Source organism: Saccostrea cucullata, unplaced genomic scaffold (assembly GCF_032062105.1).
Source record: "Saccostrea cucullata isolate Sc308-1 unplaced genomic scaffold, CSIRO_AGI_Scuc_v1 ctg9349, whole genome shotgun sequence".
Taxonomy (NCBI): Eukaryota; Metazoa; Mollusca; class Bivalvia; order Ostreida; family Ostreidae; genus Saccostrea; species Saccostrea cuccullata.
In genome coordinates this window covers 19,145-36,722 of record NW_026936854.1, presented here as the reverse complement: position 1 = coordinate 36,722, position 17,578 = coordinate 19,145, and the positions used below count along the sequence as shown (strand labels likewise).

The following is a 17,578-nucleotide window of genomic DNA, read 5'->3' as shown; positions in this document are numbered from 1 at the left end:
TGTATAAGATATGTATTAAAACTACTTGGTTCTTGGACATTTAAATCCGAATTGTTTCGTGTCAATGATTCCTGCCGACTGCCCATCTAGTGCGCCCACTTTCTTTAATACCCAGGAGCAGAGGAGAAGATTTTCAAAGAATTATAATCAATAAAGCCTTGCCCTAACACCAGAACCCCTGACCCAGGGGCCATGAAATTCACAATTTTTAAAGACTGCATTAATTTTAGGTTTTGGCCCCACCCCGCAGGCCCCAGGGGGGCAGGGACCATGAAATTCACAATTTTTGTCCCCTTTCACCTATAGATGCTGTAAACCAAATTTGGTTGAAATTGGTTCAGTGGTTCTAGAGAAGAAGCTAAAAATGTTCAAAAGTTCACGAAGGATGTACGACAGATAAAAACAAATAGCAATAGGTCACCTGAGTTTACCCAGGTGACCTAATGAAACTTCAACTAAATACTAGAGCATAATAAATAACAACAAAACACAAAGGTTTGAAACGGAAATTTATTTATAAAATGCATTAGTTGATTATTAACTGAATCCAAAGACCCTCTCCTCTGTTTCTTGTAGTAGTAGATGTTTACATGCTTGTTTTCAAAACTTAAATCAAACACAGCAATAAAGTCTGGGTTCCACAACCGGTGAAGTCATCATAGAGTATCCGACTCTCAATGCTTTGTGGAACCGTTTCCATGCTGTGCTCATTATAAAAAATTATATAAACTAAAACAAAAATTCTTGTTTCTTTCTGGAAAGATTAACCCCTTCTCGTTTTTAACCAGGATATAACTAATTTTGTTAATTGTAAAATTTTTATATAAAAATTAAATGAAACGAGAAAGAGTTACAGAAACCAATAACATTTATACAATTTTTATGCGTTGCTGTTTTACACAATATTTTGCAATTTTTTTGATTTTTTTTTTTGTTTTTGTTTGTTGAAAGGAAGCAGTTAATAATCAAACAATCACATTTCATTTTCTGTCAAATAATTTATGCTTTAAAATTATTAGCAAAGAACAATATGTAACCTCATTTAACAATTTCAAAGAATTTTGTCAACAGTCTAGCCAAAAACAGCAACGGATAATTTTGAACCAACCACCAATAAAAACAATTTTAAATGTGATGTTCCTTATTTACAAAACACTCCAGCTGTATATATATATATCAGATTGGTGTACTATGATGTTGATGTATTGAATTGTCATGTTTCTATTTACACCCATCTCTAGTTGTTGGTAGACGTTTCACCAGTTTATTCTGGTTTAGCAGTTGTAGCTGTTTCTTTAGCTTGGTGAGCTTGCAAGACAGCAACAGCTTCCTTCACCTAAAAGGTAAAGAGAATTTAATATCAGAGCCCCTATAAATGAAAATACCTGCATATAAAGCTTTTTATCGGAAATGACACAAAAATTGGATGCCTGATTGATATACAGTTGAACTTTGTCATCTTTGAACCATTATCTCTAATACCAGGTACTAGTACTAGTCCATTGTTTATAAATCTAGATTATTCAAAACTTCTAATTTCGGAAGGGAGAAGGAGGATGTTATTTTTCTATTCTGCAGTGTGGTGGTAGACAATTTAATGCATCATTGTAGGGTGGTGTTTACAAATTAAAGATTTAAAATTGAATATATAGATCTATTACAGCAAAATTGGGTTATAACAAAGTCAATGGGATGTTTGAAACTACTTTGCTATATCCGAAATTTGTTATAATCATGCATTGGTTAAATTTATGTAGCTGGGGATCCAAGTTGACTTCCCTATATCCATGTTCGTACTAAACAAGTTTTACTGTAAAACCCTCACCTTGATGAAATAAAGTCCAATTCTTATTTCTTTCATTGTTTGTTTTTTATTTAACAGTATGTTTACCTTAGCCTCTAGCGACTCCTGAGATTCCAACATGTGCAGCAGCTCAGAGTTGTCGATTTCCAGCAACATGCCAGTGATCTTTCCTGCCATGTCTGGGAACATAGTGGAGATGAGAGGGAACAAGCGCTCTCCCAACATCTGTTTCTGCTCCTGTGGTGGAGCGGTGGCCAACATGGTGGCAGTAAGTGGATCCTGTCCCTGGACAATCACAGCTTGTGGTGGAGTCTATGATAAATTTTACAATGTTTTTAATACAATCTCCCAGTCTGTTAAAAAAGCAATCAATCAACTCAATTCCACACTATTAGAACATTATTTACAATCTTTTGACTGACCTGCTGCATTCCTGGATTTTGTCCTTGATGCTGCTTCATCATATGACCAGCACTGTATCCCTTGTAGCCTGCCTGGCGGTTTGCGGCTGCCGGCACACTGGGTTGTCCTCCCTGGGGGCGTCCAGGCACCTGCTGACTGACAGGCATGCGCTGCTGTGTGTTTGGTGTTCCTGACTGACCAGTGATGGGACGAGCGCCTACTCCAGTACGTATGTTGGTCTGACCTGTGGGCCTCTGCTGTCTCATTTGTGGAGCTCCTGGCATGGTCTGGAATCCTACGAGATGATTGGAAATTATAAATCTGTCCTCTTAGTTTCATCTTTGATATCATGATTAAATTTTAAATCTAAATTGTATTTTTTTTTTGTGGGGGGGGGGGGGGGTGTAAAGCCAGTTATCCCCTTACCACTTGCAGGCTGACCGGTTGGTCTTACAGTTGTTGTCTGCCATCTTGGATTAGTTCTCATGGTTGGCATGTTATTGGGAGCATAGAATCTCTGAGTTTGAGGCATTGTTGGGACAAAGTATCCAGCCCCACCTGGTTGGAACATCTGGCTGACCTGTCCCATTTGTTGTCCCTAAATTAATGAATTCCATGTGTTTATCTTGCAAATTTTTTATGGCATACAGAAATTTCTAACATTTTTTTTTCTTTCAGACCTTTGCATAATATTGAACCCAGTCCATTACAAGTACACGTTAATTCAAGGCTGCAATTCTTGCTTACACATTAAATTATCTGGATGTTTCAAAATAGATACTTTAATCTTACCTGCATTCGCATGCTTGTAATACGCTGCATGTACTGGGAGGCAAGGTGAGCCTTACGGTCCTCCTTCCTCTGAGCTAAAGCAACATACAAGGGCTTTGCCACCACAATTCTTCCATTCATTTCAGTCACAGCTTTGGTAGCTTCTTCAGGGGAACTGAAGCATACAAATCCAAAGCCTTTGGATCTGCCTCCCTCTGACATGACCTGAAATCACATTGATAATTTTTAATAACCATACCCAACACTGAACATAATAAAAGAACATTAAAAGTTTTTATAATTGTAAGCACCCATATAATGCCATGTCATTTCTTTAGACTTGGCACAAAATTGGTTAGGTGCTAGTAATTTCACCCATGCTAGGGAGGGGTCAGTCTAAAAAATTCCTAACCCCAGGGTACTGGGTTTAAAATTTGAATGATTTACAGCTGAAGTGCATGTATAGTTTTAAAAGAAGAGAAATGGAACCTTTTAACCTATATAATCTTTTATTCTCTATTTATTACTGATCCGAAAGTCTGATGCTATTCCAAATGCCAAAAACAATTTCGAGACTAAAAATTAGCAATGCAATTACCAAAATAGAGACCTATGATAATCTTATTCATAGTTAAAAAGTATGACAAAAATTTAACTCCTTACGTTTCTTACAGCAGGATCAAAAACGTAACAACATTTATATTTATTTGTAACACAGTCCATAGTCCATATCCTAAAAAAATATTTGTTGTTACTTTTAGAACAGATGAAATTTCATGGTATAACTCAAATCCAATATTCCCAACAGAGTGGGTATGTTTGTAATTCCCCACAAACAACAATTTTTAGAAGAAGAATCGAAAAGTCTAATCTTAACTAATTCACTTGAAAAAAGTTTTTTCTCTATAAATTTGATTATTCTTGATAGAAGAGCATGCTTTATGTAACTGCATCAGTATGACAATGGCTAAGGACTGTAGCATCTTCAATATACTTGGTAGATATAACGCACCAAGCTAGCTATTGAGAGAAGCATTTCATTTCACCCACCTAGGGAAGGGCTAGTCCACGATGAAATCTAACCCCGGTTACTGGGTTTGTAAATTACACTTATTTCAAATCTATCATCAGAAGATGTTTCCGTATTATATGCTTAATGATGACCTTGCTATTCTTAAGAAAGGATTTTTTAAGATTTCTACATATTTCTTTGTTTTACTTTGATAGCTTACTGGGACCTCAGTCTACCCCCGAGGGTCCTGATTTGAACAATGTGAATCTACTCTACAAGCTTTGCTCCTCTCAAAATTTTTCCTATATATTCATAAAATAAATGTACATTTGTGGCCCTACCGTGATTTGAATTTTATCTATGTAATGAAGCTTTAACATTTGTTTTATCTTTACCTGTCCAGTACTAATTGAAGCAGTGTTCAAAATTAGTGCCGGTTTTGTCGCAGTTCAAACAGGACTCTCTAAAGTAGTATGACTAAATGGGTCCTTTGCATTCCTTTACACTGACGATAGTTTGTTGGGAGATAAATTGGACATAGGTTTATGCATTTACATTATGTTGTACTTGTTGTATACTGTATATCTTTCCTGCATTTTGGTTGGATAATCAAATAAAATGACTAACAAGTCTTTAAAGGAAATTAGATTTGAGATAGATAGTTATTTTTATCATTTATTTTAATCTGCTTTTTCATAAAGAATATACTTATTTCTGAACTTTTTTTTACACAACCAAGTAAAATTCTGTTCGAGACCAAGACTTGCGGAGATAACCAATAAAGTTTATAGTACCAAAAATATTTCACGCTTTCATTTTGGGGCCTAGGCTGCATTAAAACTTGTATACGAGGGGTGATCAAAAAGTTCGCAAACTAATTGAATAACTTCCATACAAGAAACAATATTTGGTTTTAATGTTGATTATATTTTAAATTAATCCTCCCCGATTTTAATGCACATCAACCACCGTTCTGCGCATGCGCGAATCACGTGATATTGGCGGTTACGTGACCCCCTCCGTAGCCTTCTGTCACAAAAGTTGAAAGATTTTTCCGAGTTTTATATTTCTTTCCATGTGAGTTAATTTTTATGACAAGAACAGTTAATTTGTCAGAAATGGTCATATCTCGGCAAGAATGGGTGGACATGGCGACCTTTAAAACACAAATCTTCTGTCTCAGGAGAGACCTTTATTCAAGGTGGATAAAATGGGTGCATCCTTTTTATCATATCTAATATGTTTAAAATCTAAAGTAAACGATATCTTAGGTATTTAATACTTATATCATTGTTCAAATATTCAACTATTTTTCAAAGAGCTAATTGGAGGTCTTTGATAGCAAATTGCTTAATTAAAAATACATATCTTTTCAAACTTGCTTTCACTGGGCTTTTTAACCATCAGCCTTCCTTCACTAAACGATTAATCCAATCATTAATTGAATTTATAGGAACTCATTTATCTCAATAAACTGTGTACAAATTATTATATGAAACTGTAGAGGGATTTCAAAGATATTACAATAATTTGTACAGTCATTTGTTGAACGAGTTCGACTGAGACAACCATTTTTCGTCACAAGTGACCCAAATAGTGACGTCATTTTCACATTGTGACAAACAAGGAGAGAAACTTTATTCAGAATGCTATTTATAGACCTTGTGTATGGCTATGTGTGTACCGAATTTCATTCTAATCTGAATTGTGGTTTTGTAGATATAGAGATAGTTTACGAACTTTTTGATCACCCCTTGTAAAACCTTTTTTCTGTGGGTCCTTTGGATCCATATAAAATTATTCTGAAGTCTGTCTTTTCATCTTCGAAGATACATGTTAGACAATTTTGAAGAGGATTTACAGGGAAAAAAAATCAAATTGGTTTTGGGATTCATGTATATGCCAGATGTTTATCGTGTTCTTCAATTATATGATTTAATAAACATTCAACATGCATGCACTGCTTCACTGATGAAATATCACATCTTACCTTGGCACTGGTAATGGTACCAAACTGAGCAAATTCTTTTCGTAATCTTTCATCATCAATGTTGTCATCAAGGTTCTTTACATACAGGTTGACTCCCTGGTACCTATTAATTCTTTCCATCCTGATGCGTTCAAACTTCTCTTTTAGCTCAGCCTGGCGCTCGATTTTCTTCTGAGCACGTCCCGCATACAGCACCTTTCCACTAAACTCATTTCCATTCAGTGCATCAACAGCCTAAAAAATCATGATGTTACTGTTTTCACTTTTCATTAAAAATGTTTGTACAGAGCAAATTATCCTTCAATACTTATTCCAATTTACTGGGTCACTAAAGCAGAGAATAAAGCTTATATCCCTTGAATCTGCAGACTTGTTGAAATTTTTAAATCACTGTCTGACATATGGTCTGGCAAAAACAAATGTTCTGTCAGACTATTCAAAGTTTTCTCAGACCAGATACATATACCTTATTATGACACTGATAAAGGAATGTTAATAAAGCACCAAAATTCCCTTTCTAATTTTCAACAGCCTTCTATCTAAAAAATTTTCTTTCTTGGGATAGAGTGTCTTTAACATGAACATAAATAATGTTTTATGACTTTGCTATAACACATTAAATCGACCATCGTCGACTCGCCTTATACACAGCCATCTTTTGTGTGTTTGTGACCTTAAGTTGCGCACAACGATCCCAACTTTTATCAAATTTTCATCATGCTTGATTTTTTTCAAATGGTTATCTGGACCGACATCTTCAAAAATGTTATCAGTCCAGACAATTTTTTTACCCGCCTTGCTGACAGAACTGGTGGATTTTGACAAGTCTGTTATGTCCTAAATGCTCGAAAAGTATTAACTATTAAGTTCTCTATGTCAAATTATGTGCTTACCTTCTCAGCAGCCTCTGGATCTTCAAAGCTAACAAATCCAAATCCTCTACCTTTTCCTGAGGAATCATCGGTCATCACCTGCAAAATTATTGGCCAGTTTTAATATGAGTTCATGATCACAATGACAAAAAAAAATTATGAAACCATGTATGCATCCAGGGTTCCTGAAAAAATTTTCTATGAGGCATATAATTGATTGTGTCACATCAGATGATGCTATGTGCAACTTTATTTTATGCCTTTAAGATCCATAATCTTTACCCATTACTACCAAAAATCAACGACAAATCTGACCGTACTTCAGCACATATGAAATACTTTTATCAAAAGCAAATTCATAATTGCATTTATTGACCAGTCATTCTTATTATTACACTAATTTTTCGGATTCATGACTCAGATTCTTACATAACAAAGATTACTCAATACATGGATCAAGACTTCTAGATGATCAGAAATAGCAATGGAATCACAGGATTTTCATAGCCCAATGCTCAGTTCTCATCAAATCATCATGGGATTCCACATCTAATATTTTTTAAACCAAAGTTTATTTCCTTGCAATTCCACAAGAGTTAAGGTGAAGTCATCATAGTTTTAAACATTCTTAAATTGAAAGAGTGCTTAGTGCTCACAGTACCTCTCTTCTTCAGTTGACTTACTTTAGCACTGATGATCTTGCCATAAGGTTCGAACATTTCCCTCAGTTTTTCATCATCAATTTCTTCACTGAAGTTTTTCACATAAACATTGTTGAACTTCCTCATCTTGTCACCAAGCACTTCAAGCCTTTCTCGCCTGCTCATGAATCGGCCTACAAACCTGTAACATCACGGGTTTAAATTTTTAAAAAGTTTGATGAAGAAAAAAAAAGAGTCCTATTTGCTGGTGAAATCGTAAAGTCCTATTCTGAAAAATGAAATAGAATGATAAACAAAAACTCTTAAAATGACGAAAACTCTTAAAATAGTCATATCTTACACTCTATGGTTTCAACAATTTTAGATTTAATTTGTTAACTACTGCAGTAAATTATAAATTCAGCCTTATTCTGGCAGGAGTTGAGATTGCTCTTTGTATTAATGATTAAATCCTTCAGATGGTCAGATAAAGCAATGGAATCATAAGCTTTCATAGCCCAATGCTCAGTTTTCATCATTTCATCTAGTCAGGGGCGTGATGGAAACAAGATTTAATAACTCACTTGAGTTTACTTCACTTATTTTTGACTAAACAGATAATTAACTTATTCAAAATAATTCTCTTAAAATTAATATGCCCATCAATTAAAATAAAATGTATTTGCCACTGAATAAAAATAAGGTTTTGTTGAAAAAAAGTTGTAAATAGATATACTTTGCTTGACAGACTATCAAAAAGTAGCTGCACGGCCCAGCAGAGTACTTACACTTTCTTTCCATTCAGCAACATGCCATTCACCTTCTCAATGGCACTTCTGGCAGCTTCTTCAGTCTCAAAATGTACAAACCCATACCCTCTGGACCCATGTTCGTCACACACAATCTGAAAGGAAACATTCAATTTAGGAATAAAGAAATAGATCTAACATCATACTATCACTGCAAAAACTATGATCAGAAAATATTCACAGAAGTTCATTTATTTGCAAGAATTTTTTGTAATATATGTATACATGTCCATATAATGAACATAGCGTAATCTTGTATACCTTGCAAGACAAGATATTGCCAAATGCAGAAAATGTATCATAGAGAGCTTTGTTGTCAATACTCCTGTCCAGATTCTTAATGAAGACATTGCCAACACCAGACTTTCTAAGGGATGGATCACGCTGGGACCACATGATCCTGATTGGTCGTCCCTTGATGGTGTCAAAGTTCATGGTATCTAAAGCTCTCTCAGCTGAAATGAGACACACCAATTTGTTCATATTAAGACATATAAACAAATAATTTCTTCTCAAAAGCCACGTTATTGACAATCATTTGCAGCAATTTGCTTTTTATTTTTAGTCTGTGTTACATCTGTACATTTACAATATTCCATATGTTTCTTTAGCAAGACAAAAAAATGACCTTTATGTACCAATTAATATCTTCCAAAATCCATGCTGCTGTACATCTAGATATGTTCATGAAATGTTAAGCCTTCCAATTCCAAATATATTCTCAAGTCCACAAATTTCATACCAACTTGACTACTGCTTTATCTGATTATTCATGTTAGGATTGATGCTTTTGTTTTTAAGTTTTACGACTGCAATTACTTACCATCAGCAGGCTGTTGAAAGTTGACGTACGCATACCCCAGGGATCGCCTCGTGATCATGTCTCTGCATACACGAATGCTGAGGACAGGACCAGCCGTAGAGAACTTTTCAAACAACATAGCTTCGGTGACATCTGGGTGAAGGTCCCCAACATATAAGGAAGCCATAGGGTAGCTGGGACCAGCTGGGTTCATATTAGCATTAGACATGTTTCTTCCTTTTCTTCAAACAATATGGCGCTCGAGTATTGCGTTATGTCGTTGGAGACTTGGTGTTGAAAAAGCTGATTAAAAACTTACCGTTTCAAACCTTTTTTTGGTATTTTAAAAGTTTTTCGTATTTTTTTGTTGTTTTTTAAAAAGTTTTTTAGTTTTTTTGTCCACTTTTTTCCGTGGTGTGTGATTTAAAATATTACACACAACACTATCTTATGACCTCGCGTGGAGAGAAGAGGGACTCAAAGGAAGTGACGATAGTAGTGCTCTATATATTAAATGTAAAGCGGAAATGATTACGCATAAAAATAGTTCTTAGATAAACGTTTATTTGCGCTATAATTTACCTTCAACATTATATTATAATAAAGTGGTTGATAAAACAAAGGTAAAACAACTGTATAATGATAAAAATGCCCCATCAATTCTTTTCAAAATTCGCTTTAGATTCGAATCACTACACCGTGACGTCAACGCTCATTTACACAAACCGGGAAATTTAACATGGTTAATACGTGGCGATTTCTCATTTCTGTAATATTGCCCCTGGCCCCGGAAATATTGAAAGGAAAGGAAAAAAAAAACATCTGTCAGGATATTTTCCGTAAAAGAAATTTTGTCATGCTTAAACATCATGATTCCTAAAGCATTTTGTATTTGATTTGAAATTTAATGTGACTTTTAGTGAAATTATATTCTTATGTAAAGTAAAATAATTATATATGTTTGCAGTTATAAAGATATCTAGATGATAAGTATAAGTGAAAAACGCGCTGTATTATGCTCCAAATTACTGATTTTATTGATCAAAAATATTTATTTATTGCATGTTTGTATTTTTTCTTCTGTTTCGTTAATCTTTAAAAAAAATACAAAGGGGAATAAAAGATTGCTACTATAAATCTTTTTGAGCCATTCATAATACATTAATGAAATAGTAATTTTTGCGGAAATTAAGTCGATTTAAATGAACAAAAATACTGAAAAGGTAGTTTGTACATTAATTGATTGTATGTAGACCTTATTATACAACACAACGGGGAATTTTAGATATGGAGGTAATAAAGATAGCATTTTCAAGAATAAAGAATTACTGAAATTTTTGATTAATTTTTTGCTTTGGCATGCATATAAATTATAATGTAATGGAAAATGTAAAATCACACAAGCACGCAGAAGAATATATACATGCAAGTTAGAAACACTATCATTGTTGTCTTGAAAAAATAAGACATAATAAAGCAACTGACTTAATTTACTTTAATACTGATTTAATTTTTCCCAAAGCTATTCTAAGAAATATATACAAATTAAGTGTATCATAAAATCTTGGATGAATTTCAGTCTTGTTTTAGAGGACTTTTTACTACTGAAACTTGTTTAGTCCAGTTGTATAATTTTATACAAGGAAATACGTCAAAGGGTTTATTTAAGGAATCACTGTCTAGTTCGTATAGTATGCCAGGGCATCAACGATAGTGGGAAACATGGGATAATTTGCATAACGGGCGAAGCCCGTTATGCTTAAATTATCCCATGTTTCCCACTATCGTTGATGTCCCTGGCATACTATACGAACTAGACAGTGATTCCTTATATTTCCGTTTCACTGTGAAATAAAATTGTATATTTATATTTTTAAAATGTTGACATAGATTTAAACTACATGAAGACTCCCTTGCCATTTTCCATAGCCCTCTCCCACTGACGTCAAACACAATTGCAGCCGCACGAGATTTTCATGCATATTTGGCATCCTTCGCCTCAGACACAGAGACAGATGCGCACGAGATTTGCATGTATATTAAGCCTCCCCAACTCCCGACCTTTCGACCTGCCTAATTTACATTCCGACAGGTTTATCAAGAAATTAACTCCGCTAAATTTCAAAGAGTTATCACAGAGACAAAAATAAGAAATGGAAATATATACAGGTATGGCCATGTTGGACCTTCAAAAGGCTTTTGATACTGTATATCACGAAATTTTATGTAGAAAACTTAATGCCATTGGATTAAGAAATACAGACTGGTTTAGATCTTACTTGTCTATATATAATAGAAAGCAATTTGTACAATTAAAAAAATGCTATGTCTGACCCAGGTACAGTAAAATGTGGGGTACCTTTGAGGCGCCGTTTTGGTATTTACTGGCGAAAAGTGATGTCACCTGTTTGAATAGGTGATATCACTCATTCGAATAAGTGATATCACCTATTTATTTTCAATAGGTGATATCACCTATTTGAAAAGGTGATATCACTTATTCGAATTGGTGATATCACCTATTGGAAATGAATAGGTGATATCACCTATTCGTGCTGAATAGGTGATATCACCTATTTAAATTGAATAGGTGATAACACCTATTTGATAAGGTGATATCACCTTTTCGAATAGGTGATACCACCTTTCAATTTGAATAGGTGATATCACTTATTCGAATAAGTGATATCACCTATTCGAAAGGAATAGGTGATATATATCACCTATTCGAATAAGTGATATCACCTATTTGAGTAAGTGATATAACCTTTTCGAATAGGTGATATCACCAATTCAAATGAAATAGGTGATATCACCTATTTGAACAGGTGATATCACTTATTCGAATAGGTGATCTCACTTATTCGAATAGGTTATATTATCAATTGAATAGGTGATATCACCTATTCGAATAAGTGATATAACTTTTTTGGCAGTAAATACCAAAACTGCACCCATTGGTACCACAGGCAATATTTTAGTCCCTCTTGGTACTATATTTTTAATCTATGTCAATATTATGGCTTCCAGTATATTGATCCTGACTGCAAACGTATTTCACATGCTGATGAAAGTGCACTCAAATTCTCATATAAAAAGCATACTAGTATTTTTCTCTGCTGTATTACATGTACTGAAGTATCTACTCAAATGTATGATACATATAGAATACATACGTCATCTCATTGATTCAATAATTTATACAGTATATTACATGACGCTTTTTTAAATATAAATCCCCCATTTTAGTACTTTAAGATTTTTAAAAAGTACATCCAAACGAAGTAAAATTTTACTGAGATGTGAGCATTAAGGCTCGTGTGAGCTTTTCTGAACAAAGAATGTCCGATGTCTGTCTGTCATCTTTAAACTTTTCACATTTTCGATTTCTTCTATAGAACCACTGGGCCAGAATTTTCAACCAAACTTACAACAAATCATCCTTTGGTGAAGGGGATCAAAGTTTGTTTACAGGAAGTCCCGCGCCCTCTTTCAAGAGGAGATTATTAAAGCATTCGTCAAATTTGGGTGGCGTCTTTTAAAAATCTTCTTCTTTTAAAAGAGTCACTAGGCAAGAAAAAAATGAAACTTGTTTGAAAGCTTTTTTACATACTTTAGATTCAAGTTTATTTATATCGTGATCCCCGGGTGTAGGATAGAACCGCAAGAGAGAGTCGAAATTTAACATAGGAATTTATAGGAAATGTATTTTTTTTTCAAATTTTCTTCTCTAGAACAGCAAAGCCATAATAAGTCATATTATAATAGAAGTATCCTCAGGCAGTCTAGATTCACATTTGTTCCATTCATGACCGCAAGGGGTAGGACAGGGCCACAATAGGGGGCTAAACGTTTTAGTTTTATACAGATGTAGTGGTTAAAGGGCATTGGGATAAACGCATTGAAGACCTCAAATAATGGAAGGTCCTGACAACCCTTGGAATAGACTAGCCAAATCGAAGGGTATATAAAGGAAAGTTTAGGTAAATTGAGGCAGTCAGACGCAATAGAAAGAAGCTGCATGCCGTATAAGCAAGAAAGAAGTAAGGTATTCCATCCTTAATAGGAAAGAACTCAATGAAATTTAGTGCATATAATAGGTGTTCAAATGTATAATACTCAGTTTATACCATGTAAGAGTGGGATGTGTCCTAATTTATGGCCTTGAATTTTGGTAAGGGTTATCTCCCTCTCTTTAATTAATTTTGAAATCTCATCTGGTTAAAAAAGTGTTTTCAAATGTCATTCGATTTTAATGCATCTTTCCACCACAATATTTATTTACATTCTTATTATTTGAATTTTCATTTAAAAAAAAAAAACCTTTAACCATCTTTAAAAAATGTTTGGTTGCCCTCTCCCAACCGACTGGCTAAACTGGCACTACTCAAAACTTTTTTAACCAAGCAAATATTATTTAAGTACTCTGGAATATAGAATTTATAAAAAGCATTGAAATTTTCTGAGAAAAATAATTACTTACATACCGACTCAAGATTTTCAAACCGAGTCGGTTGAGGGCAACCAAACACTTTTTTTAAGATGGCCTTGTCCCAATAGACTTCAATGCAATTTTTTTTTCATTAATTACTAGTACTGCTTGGTTAATTACATTTTTGAAACTTTCTTTTGGTAATTTTTTTTTACTGTGAAATGCTTGTTTATAGGAAGTATCTTTGAAATCTTCTCAAGAACAAATAAGCCATTATTAGTCATACAGAAGCAATTTTAGGTACTGTAGAATCAAGTTTGTTCAAATTATGTTCAAGTAACAGTAAACACTTCTTGAACATCTTTCATCTCTGTTCAAAAGGGGTCAGTTATGTAAGTTTTACATAAGAAAAATGATAGGAATCATCTTGAAAAAAAATCAAATTTTGCTCAGAACATCAGAGCCATGTTGAGTCATATAATTTCAGAAACATCCTCAGGTAGTGTAGATTCAAATTTAGGGTGGAACCACAATAAGAGTTTACGCAGGAAAACATTATTAAGATTGACTGTATGTTGTTTTACATCCCGTTCGAGATTTTTTCACTCAAACATAATGGGACTTCACCATATAGCGACGAAGGGCTTCAAATTTAATTCATCCGAGGAACCCGCAACTTTCACTTCATAGTGTCGAGCGCCGACTGAGAACGGTTTCTCTTTGTTTTCGACCACGAACCCGCGATCACAGAGCGAGGGCTCTACAGAATGAGCTACAGTGACGGTGGAAAACATAAGAAAAATCTTTAAAATTCTTCTGTTTAGGAACAGTTATGTCTTAATTAGTAATGTTGAGAAGGGAGCATTCTGAGGTAGTGTAAATTAAAGTTTGCCCCCTCCTTTGTTCAATACTGAACTGATTTCTTCTTTCTAGCCACCAGTAATGATCTTAGGTGAGCAATGTGGCTCATTGGCCTTTTGTTTGCATTTGGCGAGTATAACATTTCTTATGAACCATCTGTGTACTTGCTTGGAAAATTGACAGCTTGCTCAGACCACTGTCTGTCACTCTACCAATACCATGATCCATATGAAAGGATATGCACTTTTTGCTAGTAGTTGTATATTCTACAGGCACTTATTTTGTATACGGGACACCCCTTCTTATTTTTAACACAAGTAGGGATGCCATGTATACGAAACATAAGTGCCTGTGGTATATCCTGGTGGTTTATTGATATCATCTCCGAAAACTGCTTGCGATCATTGTATTTAAATGTTTTTCATTTTAACTAGAATAAGCAAAAAGAAAATCGGACAAGTTTTCAAATGGAGCAAATATATAATTGGGCTTATTGATAGTTGATACATGCATATTGAATTCCATTGCCAACCTCAAAGTATCATGATATGTGGCAAAATGTTTTTTTTTCAAAACCTGGACAAAGTGACTTGCTTATTTTTTTTCTATATTTTCAGTTAACTTTAGGAGAAACTTGAAATGCATAGGAGGATTCTTATGAAAGCCAATACATGTATTGCATTTTTTATCATCAACTTGCCTGTATGTCTACGTTAAATGTAGGGAAAAAAATTAATGAAACAATGATATCATCAAAAAATTACTATTTCGTAAACTCTGTGGTCGAATTAATGACGTTTTCAAGAAATATATTCTAAAATTAAGTCGAATCCCGACTGACGATTTTTTTAAAATTATTTATATTATCATTATCATTATTATTAATTAATAATGTCGAAATGTTCTCTTGACAAAGTGACTACATTTAGTACAGATCCTCTTGAAATATAATCAAATAATTTGATATCAGGGTAAACTAAATTATTCTTCTGAATTATACCTATAATTTTATAAATCAATAGAATCGAAAAGTAATAAAAAGAAATAAGAGAAGTCTGGTAACTGGAATGGATTGCTGCTTGCTAGTAAATAACACAATGTCAATTCCAGCACTGCCCGTATTTAGATTCTTTTATTTAAAACTAAACAAAAAATATATTCGAATCTTAAAGATTCGCGTTCGAATTATCAAAATTGCTTGACAAATAAATGAATACTTAATATCCCTAGCAATGACATAAACAAAATAAGAAGAACATTGAACAAAATAAAGATAAATATAAATAAAGAAGTTAAGTAAAAATGAACATCGAAAAACTTCATTTTAGCTCATTATACATGTATTTATGCATATAACAACATTTCTTTATGAAAGACATTTTAAACAGTACATTACATTGAATTACAACATACCAATAAACTTGTGTGAAGCATTCCACAATTACAAAATTAAAAATTAATAATCTTTACAAAGTACATTCACGAGTTTGTAGTTGATACTTTCACAGAAAGTTATCAAAAATGAATCTTAATCTCTTTCTTCCAGTGAATCGTCGCTAGAAGTAGATGACGAGTCACCACTATAACGGTTTTTGCTAAAATGGCCCCGAGAGTCTGACTCATTTTGTCGAAAGTTAGGATTCCTTCTCTTTTTATTTTTTTTATTTTCCATGCGTCGTATGAACGATTCATAAAATCTGTATCGCTTCCTTAAAGTTCTTTGCAAAAATTGCCTCTTTTTAATAACATTTTTAGACAATCTTGTAGTTTCCCTTGAATTGTCTATCGACTTCTTGTCTTCATATTTTTTCAGCTTTTCTACAAGCCATCGTGTTTTAGACAATTTAATGTGGTCACATATCTCTAGATCTAGCCACAACATAACGAAAAGCTTCCCTAGTTTATCTTCTTCAGAAGAAATGTTCTTCTTTTGAATTTCTTTCCCTATATTTATCATAATTCCCCTATAAACTGGATACAATTTGACAGAACAAGGCATTTTTCTCACATTTTCTTTAAAGAAGGAATCCAGTATTTTTTCTAAATCATCCTGACGACCGTAGATGTTATTGTCTTTAACGTTTAATCTTTGTTGGTTTGAATTAACATCGAGAGATTCTGATTGACTGGTGAATTCAGAAGTTTGTGATGTGTAAGAATCATGTAACACAGACATGAACGGATGCTTGAACCTTTCTGTGATTGAATTCGTTACCCATGCTGGAACATTCCTCTCGCCAGACAACACTGTTGGTGCTATGATAATATCTAAATGATCTACCACACTTTTCCTTTCAGAGAGTTCGTCTTTTAAAAGTATTCCAAAACTGTCAAAGACGTTTGCTCCTTTAGAATCTTCCTCGGTTGTAGTAGGAATGTCACTATTTTGCATAATTCGAATTAAACTGTTGTCATCTGTGTTCTTAAAATTTGGAACAAAGTTTTGTTTGATCCGTCGAATAGCCTCTGCCAATTGTAATCCAGAGTGTAAAGATGATGGAGAGAGCTGTGGTTCAAGATCAACATGTAGCCGGTCCCTGACGTCTTTGGTATTATTTATTGATGGAGCCACATCAGAACCATGCCTTAGACGAAATGTTCCGATGTTATTAGCTTGATTCTGTGACGGAATGCTTTTAAAAGATGTTGAAACACTTTTTGGTCGCAAATTCACTGGTGACATATTTTTGTGCTCTATAAATCTTTTCAGCATTGGAGAGAGGTCGCCGAAAGTATGACTCTTTAAAAATGTGCCAGGGACATCATTGGGATTTTGGCATAGAATTCCAATGAAAAATCCAATCTATAAATATAAAAATTGATTTAAATAAAGTTTAAGTTTACAGTTCAACGCACTTTTTAAACTCACATGGTTTTTTGCACAAATTAAATGCACATTTTTCTTGCAATAAAACTTAAAATTATCGAGTTTCAGCACGAGACATAACCCTTATATTATTAAAATTTCATGTTAAAGGTGCATATTCTCTAAAATCTTAAGTTTTAAACGTCAATGTTCTAAAAGAAAATATGTTTATAAATTGTATGATGTTAAATGTTTATGGTTTTATCGTAGGTATTTACAAATTAATTAATCGAACTTTTTTTGAAACTATTTGGTTGAAATGTTCAAATTGACTTCTTACAGATGAGTATTTTTCCAGGTACTTTGCACATTTTCC

General features: G+C 33.8%; 2 protein-coding genes across 2 annotated transcripts; both read right to left on the bottom strand.

Annotated features, from left to right (window-relative positions):
- Positions 1–496: 496 nt before the first annotated feature.
- Positions 497–9,604, bottom strand: LOC134246758 (polyadenylate-binding protein 4-like). The gene is made up of 11 exons (XM_062729122.1): positions 9,125–9,604; positions 8,563–8,756; positions 8,281–8,396; positions 7,535–7,694; positions 6,873–6,950; positions 5,980–6,213; positions 2,999–3,202; positions 2,633–2,804; positions 2,227–2,501; positions 1,892–2,116; positions 497–1,336 (listed from the first exon to the last, which is right to left on the bottom strand). The coding sequence occupies exons 1-11, from the start codon at positions 9,330–9,332 to the stop codon at positions 1,265–1,267; spliced, it is 1,938 nt and encodes a 645-aa protein (XP_062585106.1). The 5' UTR covers positions 9,333–9,604; the 3' UTR covers positions 497–1,264.
- Positions 9,605–15,924: 6,320 nt separating this feature from the next.
- On the bottom strand, positions 15,925–17,079 carry LOC134246761 (uncharacterized). Its single transcript, XM_062729123.1, has one exon. The coding sequence runs from the start codon at positions 17,077–17,079 to the stop codon at positions 15,925–15,927; it is 1,155 nt and encodes a 384-aa protein (XP_062585107.1).
- Between the last annotated feature and the right edge of the window lie 499 nt (positions 17,080–17,578).